Source organism: Phyllobates terribilis, unplaced genomic scaffold, assembly GCF_046119375.1.
Source record: "Phyllobates terribilis strain yellow unplaced genomic scaffold, ASM4611937v1 Scaffold_12__6_contigs__length_324123572, whole genome shotgun sequence".
NCBI lineage: Eukaryota > Metazoa > Chordata > Amphibia > Anura > Dendrobatidae > Phyllobates > Phyllobates terribilis.
The window spans coordinates 71,308,098-71,325,619 of record NW_027362772.1 but is presented as its reverse complement, the minus strand read 5'-3'; the positions used below and the strand labels follow the sequence as shown (position 1 = coordinate 71,325,619).

The 17,522-nt window shown below is 45.6% G+C and overlaps 1 protein-coding gene across 2 annotated transcripts in view; it reads left to right on the top strand.

Moving 5' to 3' along the window:
• Positions 1 to 17,522, top strand: part of FUZ (fuzzy planar cell polarity protein) — a 117,010-nt gene that overhangs the window by 53,182 nt on the left and 46,306 nt on the right. For both annotated transcript variants that reach the window (XR_012252417.1, XM_073655947.1), the window contains exons 3-4: positions 2,867 to 2,951; positions 7,844 to 7,912. Coding sequence is in view for 1 of the 2 variants with exons in the window: in XM_073655947.1 (XP_073512048.1) it covers positions 2,867 to 2,951; positions 7,844 to 7,912 (154 nt within the window). In the remaining variant the exon portion in view is untranslated. The remainder of the gene's footprint in view (positions 1 to 2,866; positions 2,952 to 7,843; positions 7,913 to 17,522) is intronic.

The window sequence follows — 17,522 nt, the reverse complement described above, 5'->3', positions numbered from 1 at the left end:
GACAGCGGCATTTAACTGGTTAACAGCCGCAGGTGGATCCCGATTCCACCCGCGGCTGTTGCGGGCACATGTCAACTGTATAAATCAGCTGACATGTGCCCAGTTCAGTGCGGGCTCAGAGCCGGAGCCCGCACTAAACTGGGGGTGATGGCCTGGGGCGTACTAATACGCCCCTAGTCTTTAAAGGAGTTAAAAATAAATATATAAAAAATAGAGCTATTAAGACATTAAAAATAAAGATATATAAAAAAATACATGTGATATTGCCGCGTTCAAAAAAAGTCCAGTATATCAAAATATAAAAATAATTAACCCGATCGGTAAACACCGTAAATGGGAGAAAAAAAAAATCAAGAGCGCCAAAATTAATTAATTAATTTTTTTTGGGTCGCTGCAATTCCACAAAAATTCTATAACTAGCTATCAAAACGTCATATCTATCCCAAAAAGGGTAAAAAAAAAAATAAGCCATCACACAGCTCCATCGACCGAAAAATAAAAACCTTACAAATCCTGGAAAATGGTGACATAACCCAAAACATATTTTTTGCAAACCTCTATTTTTTTTTCGCCACTAAAATAATAAAAAGCAACTGGACATGTATGGTGTCGTCATAATCATACTGATGAACAGAATTATATTGCGAGGTCATTTTTACCCCAAAATGTACACTGTAAAAAACAATGCCCAAAAAAACAATGTCAGAATTATGTTTTTTTTTTTCACAATTTCTCCCCAATTTGGTATTTTTCCAGCTACGTGGTGTCATTCAAAAGTACAACTCATCCCGCAAAAAAACAAGTGTTGACGGCATCTAAAACCATCTTTTGTTTTTAGATTTCTCCCTACGAAGGATGGAGTCCATTTAATGTTTCCGGCACCTCAGGTGCCCCTGAATCATGGAGGGTCACTGATTAGATATATCAGTTTTTCAGCTGCCATTCATGACGTCTGTTAGTAATTCTCCTGATATGTTACTAATAATCTTATCCATGCTGACACGCTGATAATCTGTTCTATTGTCAGAGCCGGGATTAAATAAAAAGTGATGAAATCCACACAGACGTCTTTCTCTACTTCAGACGCCTCAGTCAAACAACCTTCCCCACCTGTTTCATTTTATCTTTGTCAAAGTATTTGCATTCCGTCTTGTTTTTTTTTCTTGTGTTTTCATCATTGTGTTGCAATATATTCAGATCCTCCAAAATCTGTCGACATACTATGAATAAAAGTTTTGGGACACCTACAGGAACTTTTCTCCTATCCCCTTCAAAATCCATAAATATTAATATAGAGTTGGCCCCTCTACAGATATAACGGCTCCCGCTCTTCTGGGAAGGATTTCTACAAGATTTTTGAGGCATCTGTGGGGATGTTTACCCCCTTTACCCAAAAGAGCATTTGTGAGGTCAGACCCTGGTGTTGGGGAGAGGCCGTGCTCATAATCTCCATTCGTAGATGGGGCTGAGGTCCGGTCTCTGTGCTGCCGCTCATGATACCCCTTCCATGTCTGTATGGACCTTGTGCACTGGGCACAGTCATGGGAAACAGAAAAGGGCCTTCCCCAAACTGTTCCCACAAAACTGGAAGATACAATTGTCCATAATGTCTTGTGCTGAAGAATTAAGATTTCTCTTCACTGGAACTAATGGGCCTCATCCGACCCCTGATAACAGCCCTGAGCATTATCCTCCAGCACCTGTACAGCGGGAACAATGCAGTCAGGGGGTAACGTTCTCCTGGAATCACCAAACCCAGACTCCTCCATCAGACGCAGATAGAGAAGTGTGATCCGTCACTGCACAGAACACGTCTCCTGCAGAGTCCAGTGGTGATGGCTTTACACCATTCCATGCAACGCTCGGCATTGTGCTTGGTGATGTACGGCTGCATGCAGCTGCTCGGCCATGAAGCTCCTGACGGGTGCGCAGTGTTTGTGCTGATACCAGAGGAGGTCTGGACTCTGCAGTTATGGGGTCAGCAGAGCGGTGGTGACTTTTCTGCCCTCTGCTCCTCAGCACTCGGGCCCCCACTCTGTAACGTTACGGGGTCTCCACTTCGTGGCTGAGTTGCTGCGATTCCTTCCACTTCTCAATAAAATCACTCACAGGTGATGGGGGAAGATTTAGGAGAAAGAAATGTCATGAATGGACTTGTTACCCCGGTGGCTGCTATTACAGCAGGGAGCTCTGCACCACCGGCCGACGAAATAGCGAGGGGCCGGATGTTATACACTGGGAAGGGGGTGAGGGGCCGAATGTTATACACCGGGGGGCAATAAGGCCAGATGTTATACACCTGGGCAATGGAGCCTGATGTTACACATTGTGGGCGAGGGGCCGGATGTTACACGCTGGGGGCGAGGGACCGGATGTTACACGCTGGGGGCAAGGAGCCGGATGTTATACACCTGGGCAATGGAGCCTGATGTTACACGCTGGGGGCGAGGGGCCGGATGTTACACGCTGGGGGCGAGGGGCCGGATGTTACACGCTGGGGGCAAGGAGCCGGATGTTATACACCTGGGCAATGGAGCCTGATGTTACACGCTGGGGGCGAGGGGCCGGATGTTACACGCTAGGGGCGAGGGGCCGGATGTTACACGCTGGGGGCGAGGGGCCGGATGTTACACGCTGGGGGCGAGGGGCCGGATGTTACACGCTGGGGGCGAGGGGCCGGATGTTACACGCTGGGGGCTAACTGTTAAATATCCGGGTCCACGAGGTTGAAGGAAAAACCTGAATTCAAGGGTTACGAGGTGCAATGCTTTTCTCCACGTAGTCTATTGTCACTTTTACATAAAGCCTTGACAAGTTAAAGGGCTAATACTTTTAGCATCAATATGTGATTATTTTCTTTTTCTAGCATCAACCTGATAGTGATGTCTTGTGAAAACTCGGCCAGCGACTTGTCACTGAACAAGCTACTGGAGAACGTCTTCAGCGCCATGGTATGTAGCTTATCACTACCTGTTATGAAATTTAGAGCTGAAAAATGTCTAAAAGGGATTATAGATAAGTGGAATACCCCATAAAATCCTAATAACTCCGACTCACAATATATGAAGGACCTAGCACTAAGTGAGTACAGTTAAAATATAACTTTTAATTGTAAATCTAAAAAGACTGTTACCAATACATATAGGCAGTAAAAAGACAAACACATTAACCTATACACAGTTCAACACCTAAAATAAAAATGAACCTCACAGTGGTTCAGTTCATATAAAGGAATATCACGGTGTTGATGCTCTCAGACGTGACAATGGTCACATATACATATCAATGCACTTACATTTAAGTGTATATAAAGATATTTAGGAATGATCTCACCCAGTCATCTGTGTCCAAGCACAGAGGGAGACGATCATCTCATCATACACCTTCCTTGTGCAAACCAGTATTCTCAGTCAGGTGGAGCCAGCCAGAAGACCTAGCAAGCCCCAGGCATGCTATAATGGCCCTATTTCCCCATAGCTCCCCCCTGACAAGCGTAGTCCACATCTGGCCTTGAAAATGAAATGCCCTACAATAGAAGCGTGCGTTTCACCCTCCTTGGGTTCCTCAGGGGAGGTAGATGCACAATATAATAATAATAAAAGAAATATCTCATTCTAATATCCTGGTGGTGGATCTGGTCAGTAACTGGTGCATGCAACAATCCGTAATGAAGGGTCTTAAATACTTGCTATACAGAAACAGCACCAACCAAAGGGTCCCGCATTAATCCCCAGATATGCAGCAGCTGTAAGGGTCGTCCAGATAGTAAATATCTTACACGCACACCGAGCACTCCGGGCTCGTTCAGTGGAACGCATGTATACTTCCTCATACCTCTTACCATAGGGAAGTGAGGCACGCTGATTGTGCGCTTCACTTCTGTGCGCCATAACTCTCAATGGAGCGCATACATCAGTAGCGCGCGTCACTTCCTGTGTGCCAAATCAAAGGATGTAGCTAGAGGAACTCGCATGTCACTAGCGCGCACCACATCCCACGTCATATTCAAAGGGGAAAGGCTAAGGGAGCGCCCGCAATAACTGTGCGCAACATCCCATATGTTCTCCCCTCTGATGCACACTCCTCACATGACGTGCCTAGGGGAGGGTGTAACATCCGAATTTGATGCATATGCTCATTATCCGTGCTTTGTCATGTCGTCATGCACCAAGAGGTAGGATTGTATTATTATCCTATCAATACTAGGACAAAATATTTCTCAATCCGGAAATAAATGAAATTTGATGATAACCATAACAATACTTCCTAAAGTCAATCATTTTTAAGTCATGATCCCCAAGATGTGCGGTCAAAACATTAAATTTGTTATAAATATATCACACTGATGGGAGAGCTAAAGAATGTACACAACCGAAAAAAAGGAGATAACAAGAGGGAAATGGTGATAATAATCTAGATATTATGAAAACAAGATTTCAACTCAATTCTGGAGATGTCCTGTAAACACAATATCCAGAACTTGAGTAGTAATTATTGATAATTGTCATAGAATCAATTAGTTGGGAGACATATTTGGGTTTATTTGACAGATATACTAGAACATAGAATAAAAAAAAAAACCATTACAGTGAGAAATAAAAGCTAAAATATAAATTAAACACCCAAAAATTCAAACTATTCATTGAGGCCTAGTGGGGACATTGTGTTCAAACGAAAGATCCACCTCACTTCTCTTTGCAGGATCAGTCTGTCCCAATTGCCTCCTCTGGTAGGTTTCTCTACCTTGTCTATTCCAAGAAACCTGATCGGGTTTTTGAAACCCCCATGTTTGTTGTTAATATGTTTAGCTAAGGGCGTATCCTTTTTCGTGTTCGATATCACCAAGGTGATCTCCGGTCCTCCTAAGTCCTCTTATTGTCTTTCCGACATACTCAAGCCCACAGTCACATGTGGCTTTATATATGATACCTTGGGATTTACAATTAATAAAGTTGGTAATGGTCAATTCCTCCTGTGTTACATTAGATTTAAATGTTTTACTCAGTGAGATCACTGGGCACTCCACACATCCACCACATTTAAAGCACCCCTTAAGATCTCGATTCAGCCATGTCGCTTGTCTCTGTAGAAAAGTGACCATTAACGAGTCTATCCCTGAGTGATCTTCCCCTCCGATATGTGGATATAGTCCTAATTTGTCCTTTAGACTATCATCCACCATGAGAGTAGACCAGTGTTTGTTTTAATATATCCCTGACTTCTTTTGCCCCATAGGAGAAAGTTGTAATAAACCCTAGTCGGGACAAGTAGTTCTGATCTGGTCCAGGATTTAGTCTCTTTATAGGCTCTTTTCAGAACCTTCTCAGGGTATCCTCTTTCTCTGAACTTTGATCTCATATCGTCAGCCTGTCTCTTGAAAGATGTTTCATTAGAACAATTACGTTGAATCCTTAGATATTGGCTTTTGGTATACCCTTCTCTCGGGGCTCAGGGTGACTACTCTCCCATCTAAGGATGGTGTTGGTGGAAGAAGGTTTTCTAAATGTGCTCATTTCCAAAGAACCATCACCGTGTTTTTGAATCAGTAAGTCAAGGAATGCCAAGCTAGTGGGGTTACCCTCGTATGTAAAGTGTAATACTATGGAGTTGTCGTTGAGATTGTCAACAAAGAAGGATAATGTTTTGACCGCATATCTTGGGGATCATGACTTAAAATGATTGACTTTAGGAAAAATTGATACAGTATGGTTAAAATCAAATTTAATTTATTTCCGGATTGAGAAAAGTTTTGTCCTAATATTAATAGGATAATAAGGGGAGATAGAACTGTTGTGCCATACAGGACCTAATAGGTCTTCTTATTATGTACAAGCAGTATGATGGGGTGTGTGGCCAGAGTGATTTTATATTATATGTTTAATGTAAGGTTGACATCAAGAAAAGGTATGTCTGGTTATAATCCTACCTCTTGGTGCATGACGACATGACAAAGCACGGATAATGAGCATATGTATCAAATTCGGATGTTACACCCTCCCCTAGGCACGTGATGTGAGGAGTGTGCATCAGAGGGGAGAACATATGGGATGTTGCGCATAGTTATTGCGGGTGCTCCCTTAGCCTCTCCCCTTTGAATATGACGTGGGATGTGGTGCGCGCTAGTGACATGTGAGTTCCTCTAGCTACATCCTTTGATTTGGCACACAGAAATTGACGCGCGCTGCTGATGTATGCGCTCCATTGAGCGTCATGGCGTACAGGAAGTGATGCGCAGAATCAGCGTGTGCGTTCAACTGAGCCTCACTTCCCTATGGTAAGAGGTATGAGGAAGTATACATGCGTTCCACTGAACGAGCCCGGAGTGTTCGGCGTTCGTGTACTATATTTACTATCTGGACGACCCTTACAGCTGCTGCATATCTGGGGATTAATGCGGGACCCTTTGGTTGGTGCTCTTTCTATATAGCAAGTATTTAAGACCCTTCATTACTGATTGTTGTATGCACCGGTTACTGACCAGATCCACCACCAGGATATTAGAATGAGATATTTCTTTTATTATTATTATTATTATTATTATTATTATTATTATCGTGCATCTACCTCCCCTGGGGAACCCAATAGGGCGAACCGCACGCTTCTATTGTAAAGCATTTCATTTTCAGGACCAGATGTGGACTACCCTTGTCAGGGCGGGAGCTATGGGGAAATAGGGAGGGCCATTATAGCATGCCTGGGGCTTGCTTGGTCTTCTGGCTGGCTCCACCTGACTGAGAATACTGGTTTGCACAAGGAAGGTGTATGATGAGATGATCGTCTCCCTCTGTCCTTGGACACAGATGACTGGGTGAGATCATTCCTAAATATCTTTATATACACTTAAATGTAAGTGCATTATGATATGTATATGTGACCATTGTCACGTCTGAGAGCATCAACACCGTGATATTCCTTTATATGAACTGAACCACTGTGAGGTTCATCTTTATTTTATGTGTTGACCTGTGTATAGGTTAATGTGTTTGTCTTTTTTGCCCATAGGTATTGGTAATAGTCTTTTTAGATTTACAATTTAATTTATATTTGAACTAAACTCACTTCGTGCGAAATTTAGAGCTGCCTTCATAATTCTGCTTGATGTTTCCTGTAAATAACCTATATACCACGACACGCATATACCACAAAGGTAGGACTGTAGCTTTTCAAGAGCCGCTCTTCCTGGCCCCCTACATCAGCCCTAACACATTTGGATCAGTGTCAGCCAAAACCCCCTGATTTTGTCAGATGCTGATAAAGGGGCGTCACACCTCATACCTCTTACTCTTCTCTTTCATGAAGAGTCAGTTTGCATATTTAATTTCCCAGAGGAGCATGCAAGGCCTTTAAGTCTCCTCATACTGGCATGCCAGACTTGGCATGCCACTCTCCACAAGAAGAAACCATACCCCTTAGATCCCTCTCACCTCGCCAAATCAGATCTCATACTTTGCACTAATGAGGGGCAATTTAGAAGGGATGCATTCTCAGCCGAGCATACATGCGTTAGGCGTGGGAGCAGCAGCTATCCACCAAGCAATCCTGTTATTATAATTGTTTTACTGCTGCCATGGGATACAATTTATCTGTGTCATAACAGGTCATTTGTGTACTTTAACACCTGTGGTGTGAGGCTGCTCCCTGCCTTTGTACCATGGTTTTACTAGAAGTTGTCACACTTTCTTCCATTACCACCACCCTGAAGTCAGCTAAAGGGCATATTATGGGGAGAAGTTTGCATCAACTCACTTTTATTGGTTCCCACAATTATGGAAGACATTTACACAGTGTAAGACCGAATATTATTGTGTTTACCAGAGATAACGTGTCCCTATTACTTTTGCAGGTTCTCGTGATCGGCTTGGACGACCTCGTCAATATTAAAAATGTGGAACGTTTGAAGAAGGACCTACGAGTAAGTGGAGCAGGTTATCTGCAGGAGTCATCCAAGGAGGTTGCAGAGGTCTTAAGCTGGCAGAGACAGACACCTCTCCCGGATCCCCTCACACATGAGTGCCCGTCTCTCGGCGTTCATATTTTTTCAACAGGGAGAGAGGAAAAAGCCAGACGGCAGCTTATCTCCCCTGAACATTAAAAGTTCGGACCTTTAAATTCCAGTGACCTGATCCTTTTCTTCCTCATACACATCAGATGATCGGCCAGTCTTGCCAAAATTTGCTGCTTCGACTGACTTTTATCTAATTTGCATGGAGGCCTAGAAGGAATATAAATTTTGGATAGTGTTACTGGCTGGATGGGATCAGCAACGAGAACGCCTAATACTCTCTATTCCTACGTTTTTCATCTCCTTTACCACCAGAGGAGAACCACAAAATGAAAATCAAAAGAGTATCCAAGGGGAAAGGCAGATTAAAAGAAACCAAAGATCAAACAGTCCCAAAAAAAACAAAAAACCCTACAGAAAAATACTCAAGTTTTCCAAACTAACTCTTTTTCTGTCCCATTCGTTCTTCTCCGCCCATCCAAACCACTTTGAAGTTAGTTTTCTACGTTACCCACCATAGGGGGAGTCAAATTGAGTTGTTTTATTGCCTGGTTTATACTGTTTTAACCCTGCTGTTCTGTTCCTATTGGCTATACACTTGTACTGTACTGGTCAATATGACCCGACGTATTAAAGTCTGTTAATTTTGACATATAGCTACTCTAAGCGGTGTGAGGTAGCGCTATTGATCATGTTGAGGGGCACTCACTTCACCAGGTCAATTAAAGCACACATGCAACGTTTCCCGGTAATCTGAAGTCCAGCAGTTTATTACACATCATAAACTTCTTATAACATAGTCCAACTCAGTGGCTCGCAAGAATGTTACACATGTAATATCCTAGAGCCCTTTCAGTGGCAGCTATGCCTTCTTGGCTTCAGATACAGTCTTCAGCAAGGTAACAACATCATTGTCCATATCAAGAACCGTTTTTACCTTTGCCGGGTCCAGCTGCTTCCATCAGCTCTGTTCTGCCAAAGCTGTGGTTTAAGGCTCACCAGGTGTGGCCTCCAGGCCTCGTGCCTTCCAGGGCTAACGGTGTCCCAGACACAGGGACCAGGCCTCTTGCCTCCCTGTGTTTCAAAACCACCTGGATATATATCCCTCAGTGCGCACAGGACCTGTGATGATGTCACAGTCATGTGATCAGTCACCTGAAGGGGAGGTACGTGGTCAGCCAGAACACACCCCCTCAGACATTTTGGCAAATGCAGCAAGCTGCTGCATTGCATATCCTCCCCCTCTTGTTCAAGCCCATGATATTGAACACATGATATACACAATCACATTATAACCCACGGTTCACACAGAGTCCATGTACTTGACGTTTGCGCTGCTCATCCCTTGGAACATTAGTCATCAACATTAGTCCATTCCTTAGGGACCTACCATCTGTCATTGTCATTAACTTCGTCAACTCATATTTCCGAGTCGTAACCTTGTCAGACCTCCCTCGCTCCCAGCGGTCAATACAGCAGTGCGACTCACTTGCCCTTCTATCTAAGTTCAGGTCCGACTCCGTACTGTCCCGTACTCTATTGGGTCGTTTGTATGGGTCTCTCAGAGCTGAGTTACTGGAGGACTCACTACCTCTAAACCCACGCCCACTATCCTCAGGACATCTTGAAAGGTCTCTAACTTCTGCTGTAGCCGTTCTATCATTTGGAGGGCCCTTTCTCTGTCTGGTCTCACAATTTATAGATGGCTGCCATCTTCTGCTGCTCAGGCGACGCTGTCTTTCCATTCGCAGTCTGGCGAGATTCAACTGTTCTACCTCTCGAGGGTAGGTCACTCGGTACTCCATCAGCATTCGTATATATGCAAGATTTTCTTCCGTTCCTACAGCGGAGAATGACACCATGCCTTCTTCATCCGGTATCCAGTCCTAATGATCACATGGACTGCTTACTTTCATCACACTAGACTTCTTTACCATCATTTGCATGGCTTGGCCATTTCTCCCAATGAGCTTTCTTACCAGAGCATGAGGCACTCAGATGTCTTCTTCCCACAGACTTTGAGCTTTTCTCATGAGCTCCAGTTGTCTAATGGCTTGTTTGCGTCTTCAACCGGACAATCCGCTTTGTGCGAACACATCGCCAGTGCATGTCACTTAGGACAGCCACCCTCTTCACTGTGACTTCGGTTGTGGACAGGACCACCAGCTGTTTAGCTTTTGAGGTCAAGTACACCTTACAGGCTCCCACGGCCTTCTTAAACTCTTCATGCACGGACTCATTGATGCATTCTTCTCTCAAATCTTCAGGTACATCTATGAGGCACTTGTACCGAGAAGTTTCTGTCTCACCAGTGGTCTCCAAACGATCATCTGGCTCAGGTTTCAGGGACAACTGACTTTCAGATTCTTCACCCTGTATGCTTCCCCTGAGCTGACTCACAGCTATGAACTCAAGAATACTCCTCTTGACATTTTCCATCCTATACTGATCTTCTTTTAACACTTCCTCAGCTCTCTTCAGGTCCACCTTCTCATGGTATAGAGGATTAAGCGTAACTTATTTGCCCTTTTCCTTCTCCAAGGCGACCTCTTTCACTAAGTGGTACTTTGCCAGGTGACCTTTGAGCTTGAAAACTTCTTCTTCTAGCTCAGCTACTCGCCTCTCTATCTCCAATGCTCCCACTCGGCTCTCGACAGCCAGTCTCTCAAGCTTCTCTTGCTTCATATGGGCTTGTAGCGTCTCCTTGAGCTCCTTAATCTCAGCTCTTACATCCACTGAATCATCCAAGCTTGCAGTATTCGAGGAGGTATTTGCTTCATACCTCCCTTCTCCAGGGGAAAACTCCTTACCCTGGTCTGCGGCTTCTCCGATAGACTCCTCCATCTTTTGCTGCTCAGCTTCCATCCTGCCGATTCTATCCTTAAGCCACATCTCTGCCCTCTGGAGAACATCACAGAACGTCTTCAGCTCCTTCACCTGAGCTTCCAGTCCTAAGATCTTTCTGCGGAGATCATCATTCTCATCACGGGTGTCCTGCAGAGTGGTCTCAATCACTTGGCGCATGTGCTCTGCATCCGCCTTATCATCCTCTATTTTTTTCTTAACCTTGAGGAGATCCTCATAGTCCCTCTTGGTTTGTTGCAGGTCCCTATTGTGTTCATCATACTCCTTCTTGGATTCATTCAGCTCCCGGTTGAACTGTTCGTGCAGTTGTTCTAGGTCTTGATCGCGTCCAGAAACTTCATCCTTCAGCGCCCCTTTTAATGCAGATAGCTCCCTATCCTGCTGGTGTAGACCCTCGTCCAGCCTTTGCTTCTCCTGCATCAGCTGCTTCACCTGCTCCTGAAATCTCTGCACTTCCTTTCTTGTGACCTCTGCTTCCTCCACATCCACAGAGCCTTTCTTCACTTGGTTCAGCTCTGACTGCACCAGGGAGAAACGATTTTTCATCTCATTCAGCTCATCTTCAGACTCCTCTTTCTCAAGCTTCAACTGCAAAACCTCCTCCTTGGTTTTGCGGAGGTCCTCTTTACTTTTCTGGAACATTTCCTTCCATTGGTTGATTTCCTCACTGCTTTCCTCCAGTTCTCGCTGCAAGTTCCTCACAACCTGGTTTATTTTCTGCCATTCAGACTCCAGGCTCAGCTGGTCCTGGGACACGTTCTCCATGTTTTTCCTTAGTTGCTGCACGTCACTCTGATGCTGCTGCCTGACAGGCTCCTGCTCTTGGTCATGATTGGCCACCTCCTCTTTCAGCGCCCCTTTCAGGGCTGTCAGTTCCTGATCCTTCTTTCTCAGTAGATCATCCTGCTTGTACCGAATCTGCAGAACTGCATACAACTCTTCCTCCTGGTCTTCTTTGTTGTCTGATACTGTACGGGAGGTTGCTACTGGCAACGTCACCTCCTCTTCCATCCTGATCTCCTCTGCTTCTAAAGGAGGATCCACACTCGGAATAAAGGCACTCAGCATTGCATTTTCTTTATTTATCCTTTCAGCAAAGGCTACAGGAGCAACTTTTTTGTGGCCCTTGCACCTTCGACAACGAGAGGGGGACTTTCTCACCTTGTTTAACTCCTGACTGAACTCTCTTTCTACTTTCATAGTGGCACCGTCAGCTGTGGGGTCTGTGTCACTCCCCATGGTGTTGTGGACCAACAAGTCACCTCCCATTTTGATGTCAACCCGTTCTACTGGAGCTACCCAGTTATCAACGGTCGAATTGTCATTTTTAGGCGGTACCAACACACGACCAGTAACCAATTCTGGTGTTGTATGCTCGCCCCCTTTTGGACAACCACACCTGTATGGTACTTTAAAAAATAAAAACGCGATAGTCTTAGGACCCAGTTCACAACATATCTTACTACCTCCCTGGGCCCTCTGCGATAGTGCCAGCCCCATAGGAGAACTCAAGGAATGGTCCGCTGCCACCATTCTGTAACGTGCCAACAGCTCCTGCACCATGTCCTGTTGTCGTTTCCCAAATACCTGCTTCAATTTTAACAGGCAATTTAATCGCTCAATAGCTTCAGTCTCATTTTCTGCTCCCTTCACAGCCATCTTTATCAGCTCCTTCATTTCTTCAGGACACTCTATTTTGCTGAAGAACGTTTCCAGCCGGTCATCTAACCCTTTCTCCATTCCATCTGGGGATACTGCTCCATTCATAGCCATCGCGGTACACTGTTCACACCAGACGCTTCACACCGCTCTCCCCGGAAAAATTTTCGTGGTCCAACCAAGCCACAGCAAACCAGGTTTAAGTGCGACGACAATTTTCGTAACACCGCCGAGTTACAGCCAGATGCTTTAATCTTCGTGGCCCCGCCGAGCCACAGCCAGATGCTTGCATCCACGTTCGTCGTCCTGTGCCGTTACCCCTTGCAACCAGGCTGCAGTTGCCCGCATTCTCCACCAATTGTGAGGTAGCGCTATTGATCATGTTGAGGGGCACTCACTTCACCGGGTCAATTAAAGCACACATGCAACGTTTTCCGGTAGTCTGAAGTCCAGCAGTTTATTACACATCATAAACTGCTTATAACATAGTCCATCTCAGTGGCTCACAGGAATGTTACACATGTAATATTCTAGAGCCTTTTCAGTGGCAGCTATGCCCGCTTGGCTTCAGATACAGTCTTCAGCAAGGTAACAACATCATTGTCCATATCAAGCACCGTTTTTACCTTTGCCGGGTCCAGCTGCTTCCATCAGCTCTGTTCTGCCAAAGCTGTGGTTTAAGGCTCACCAGGTGTGGCCTCCAGGCCTCGTGCTTTCCAGGGCTAATGGTGTCCCAGACACAGGGACCAGGCCTCTTGCCTCCCTGTGTTTCAAAACCACCTGGATATATATCCCTCAGTGCGCACAGGACCTGTGATGATGTCACAGTCATGTGATCAGTCACCTGAAGGGGAGGTACGTGATCAGCCAGCACAAACCCCCTCAGACATTTTGGCAAATGCAGCAAGCCGCTGCATTACTGCGGATTATTTCAATACCAGTTGCATTATTTAACTGTATGGGAACATGGTTGGTCAAAAACAAATGAAAAATAAAAATCAAAACGTCAGTTTTCTAAAGAAAATAAAGCAAAGTGTTGAACATGCTACTAGATATTGTTTAGTATGGCTGCTGCTCCTTCACTTCGGGGTCTTACTTTTCTTCCTAAAATAGATGGCATAACAATTGACTTTCCTAATTCTTCCAGAAAGAGTCTTCGTTTATGCCGTTTATTGGCGTTCCGATCGGGTTTTATTTCACGCCAAAAAAACAAATGCATTGTAAGCATATACATCAAGAATATTATAAAATAAAACCATTGGCCACCAATTGGTTTTGCGTTTGCTTTGTCGTATCTCCAGTAAAGTATAACGTTGAACTATGAACATTTCTTTTACATGGATACCTTGCGGCAGTTCAGGCTTGCTTTTTCTTACACTGCCCAGCATTGTAAGTTTTTTTTTGTTTTAGCAGCAGCTGCCCCTGTTGGTGCAATGTAAAAAAGTTAATACATTTTTTCCTCTTCGTCCATACGTCAAATCTGAAACATCTTGCATTCCCTGATTCTTTTCAGGTTTTTCTCCAGGCTTTTTTTCCTGCATATACTTGAGCGTTTAGAGCAGGGGTCTCAAACTCGGCTGGGTATATGGGCTGCACATGGAAAAATTTTAAATTTGGGGGCCACATTCCTTGCAGGTCAAAGTGACAATTTTAGTGATACCGTTTTTTTTTTTTGTATACACCGCCTGAACATTTTTGGTGTGTTTATTTTATTTATAGCTTGGGTCTTTACGGATGTGGCGATAATAAACGCGCACTTTTTGTGTTTAGTTTATTTATAAAACAGCATTTTTAGTGGCAAAATATTTTTTAATGCTTTATTTTTAATATATATTTTTTTATTTTTACAATTTTGTTTCCTCCAATTACAGTAATATTGTTTTACAATTAGCACCATGTAGTAATTCTGGCAAACATCTAGTAATGTGCCCCATCCTGGTGGTCCCCATCTTGTAGTAATGTGCCTCATCCTGGTGGTCCCCATCTTGTAGTAATGTGCCCCATCCTGGTGGTCCCCATCTTGCAGTAATGTGCCCCATCCTGGTGGGCCCCATCTTGCAGTAATGTGTCCCATCCTGGTGGTCCCCATCTTGCAGTAATGTGACCCATCCTGATCCCCACATTGTAGTAATATGCCCCATCCTGGTGGTCCCCATCTTTTAGTAATATGCCCCATTCTGGTGATTCCCATCTTGCAATAATGTGCCCCATCCTGGTGGTCCCCATCTTGCAGTAATATGCCCCATCCTGGTGGTCCCCATCTTGCAGTAATATGCCCCATCCTGGTGGGCCCCATCTTGCAGTAATGTGTCCCATCCTGGTGGTCCCCATCTTGCAGTAATGTGACCCATCCTGATCCCCACATTGTAGTAATATGCCCCATCCTGGTGGTCCCCATCTTTTAGTAATATGCCCCATTCTGGTGATTCCCATCTTGCAGTAATGTGCCCCATCCTGGTGGTCCCCATCTTACAGTAATGTGCCCCATCCTGGTGATTCCCATTTTGCAGTAATGTGCCCCATCCTGGTGATCCCCATCTTGCAGTAATGTGCCCCATCCTGGTGATCCCCATCTTGCAGTAGTGTGCCCCATCCTGGTGATTCCCATCTTGTAGTAATGTGCCCCATCCTGGTGATTCCCATCTTGTAGTAATGTGCCCCATCCTGGTGATTCCCATCTTGCAGTAATGTGCCCCATCCTGGTGATTCCCATCTTGCAGTAATGTGCCCCATCCTGGTGATTCCCATCTTGCAGTAATGTGCCCCATCCTGGTGATTCCCATCTTGCAGTAATGTGCCCCACCCTGGTGATTCCCATCTTGTAGTAATGTGCCCCATCCTGGTGGTCCCCATCTTGTAGTAATGTGCCCCATCCTGGTGATTCTCATCTTGCAGTAATGTGCCCCATCCTGGTGATTCCCATCTTGCAGTAATGTGCCCCATCCTTGTGATTCCCATCTTGCAGTAATGTGCCTCATCCTGGTGATTCCCATCTTGCAGTAATGTGCCCCATCCTGGTGATTCCCATCTTGCAGTAATGTGCCCCATCCTGGTGATTCCCATCTTGCAGTAATGTGCCCCATCCTGGTGATTCCCATCTTGCAGTAATGTGCCCCATCCTGGTGATTCCCATCTTGCAGTAATGTGCCCCATCCTGGTGATTCCCATCTTGCAGTAATGTGCCCCATCCTGGTGATTCCCATCTTGCAGTAATATGCCCCATCCTGGTGATTCCCATCTTGTAGTAATGTGCCCCATCCTGGTGATTCCCATCTTGCAGTAATGTGCCTCTTCCTGGTGGTCCCCATCTTGCAATAATGTGCCCCATCCTGGTGATTCCCATCTTGCAGTAATGTGCCCCATCCTGGTGATTCCCATCTTGTAGTAATGTGCCCCATCCTGGTGATTCCCATCTTGCAGTAATATGCCCCATCCTGGTGATTCCCATCTTGTAGTAATGTGCCCCATCCTGGTGATTCCCATCTTGCAGTAATGTGCCTCATCCTGGTGGTCCCCATCTTGCAGTAATGTGCCCCATCCTGGTGATTCCCATCTTGTAGTAATGTGCCCCATCCTGGTGATTCCCATCTTGCAGTAATGTGCCTCTTCCTGGTGGTCCCGATCTTGCAGTAATGTGCCCCATCCTGGTGATTCCCATCTTGCAGTAATGTGCCCCATCCTGGTGATTCCCATCTTGCAGTAATTTGCCCCATCCTGGTGGTCCCCATCTTGCAGTAATGTGCCCCATCCTGGTGGTCCCCATCTTGCAGTAATGTGCCCCATCCTGGTGATTCCCATCTTGCAGTAATGTGCCTCATCCTGGTGGTCCCCATCTTGCAGTAATTTGCCCCATCCTGGTGATTCCCATCTTGCAGTAATGTGCCCCATCCTGGTGATTCCCATCTTGCAGTAATGTGCCCCATCCTGGTGATTCCCATCTTGCAGTAATGTGCCTCATCCTGGTGGTCCCCATCTTGTAGTAATGTGCCCCATCCTGGTGATTCCCATCTTGCAGTAATGTGCCTCATCCTGGTGGTCCCCATCTTGCAGTAATGTGCCCCATCCTGGTGATTCCCATCTTGTAGTAATGTGCCCCATCCTGGTGATTCCCATCTTGCAGTAATGTGCCTCATCCTGGTGGTCCCCATCTTGCAGTAATGTGCCCCATCCTGGTGATTCCCATCTTGCAGTAATGTGCCCCATCCTGGTGATTCCCATCTTGCAGTAATGTGCCCCATCCTGGTGATTCCCATCTTGCAGTAATGTGCCCCATCCTGGTGGTCCCCATCTTTTAGTAATATGCCCCATCCTGGTGGTCCCCATCTTGCAGTAATGTGCCCCATCCTGACGGTCCCCATCTTGCAGTAATATGCCCCATCCTGGTGATTCCCATCTTGCAGTAATTTGCCCCTTCCTGGTGGTCCCCATCTTGCAGTAATATGCCCCATCCTGGTGATTCCCATCTTGCAGTAATATGCCCCATCCTGGTGGTCCCCATCTTGCAGTAATGTGCCCCATCCTGGTTATTCCCATCTTGCAGTAATATGCCCCATCCTGGTGATTCCCATCTTGCAGTAATATGCCTCATCCTGGTGGTCCCCATCTTGCAGTAATGTGCCCCATCCTGGTTGTTCCCATCTTGCAGTAATGTGCCCCATCCTGGTGATTCCCATCTTGCAGTAATATGCCCCATCCTGGTGGTCCCCATCTTGCAGTAATATGCCCCATCCTGGTTGTCCCCATCTTGCAGTAATATGCCCCATCCTGGTTGTCCCCATCTTTTAGTAATATGCCCCATCCTGGTGGTCCCCATCTTTTAGTAATATGCCCCATCCTGGTGGTCCCCATCTTGCAGTAATGTGCCCCATCCTGGTGGTCCCCATCTTGTAGTAATGTGCCCCATCCTGGTGGTCCCCATCTTGCAGTAATGTGCCCCATCCTGGTGGTCCCCATCTTGCAATAATGTGCCCCATCCTGGTGGTCCCCATCTTGCAGT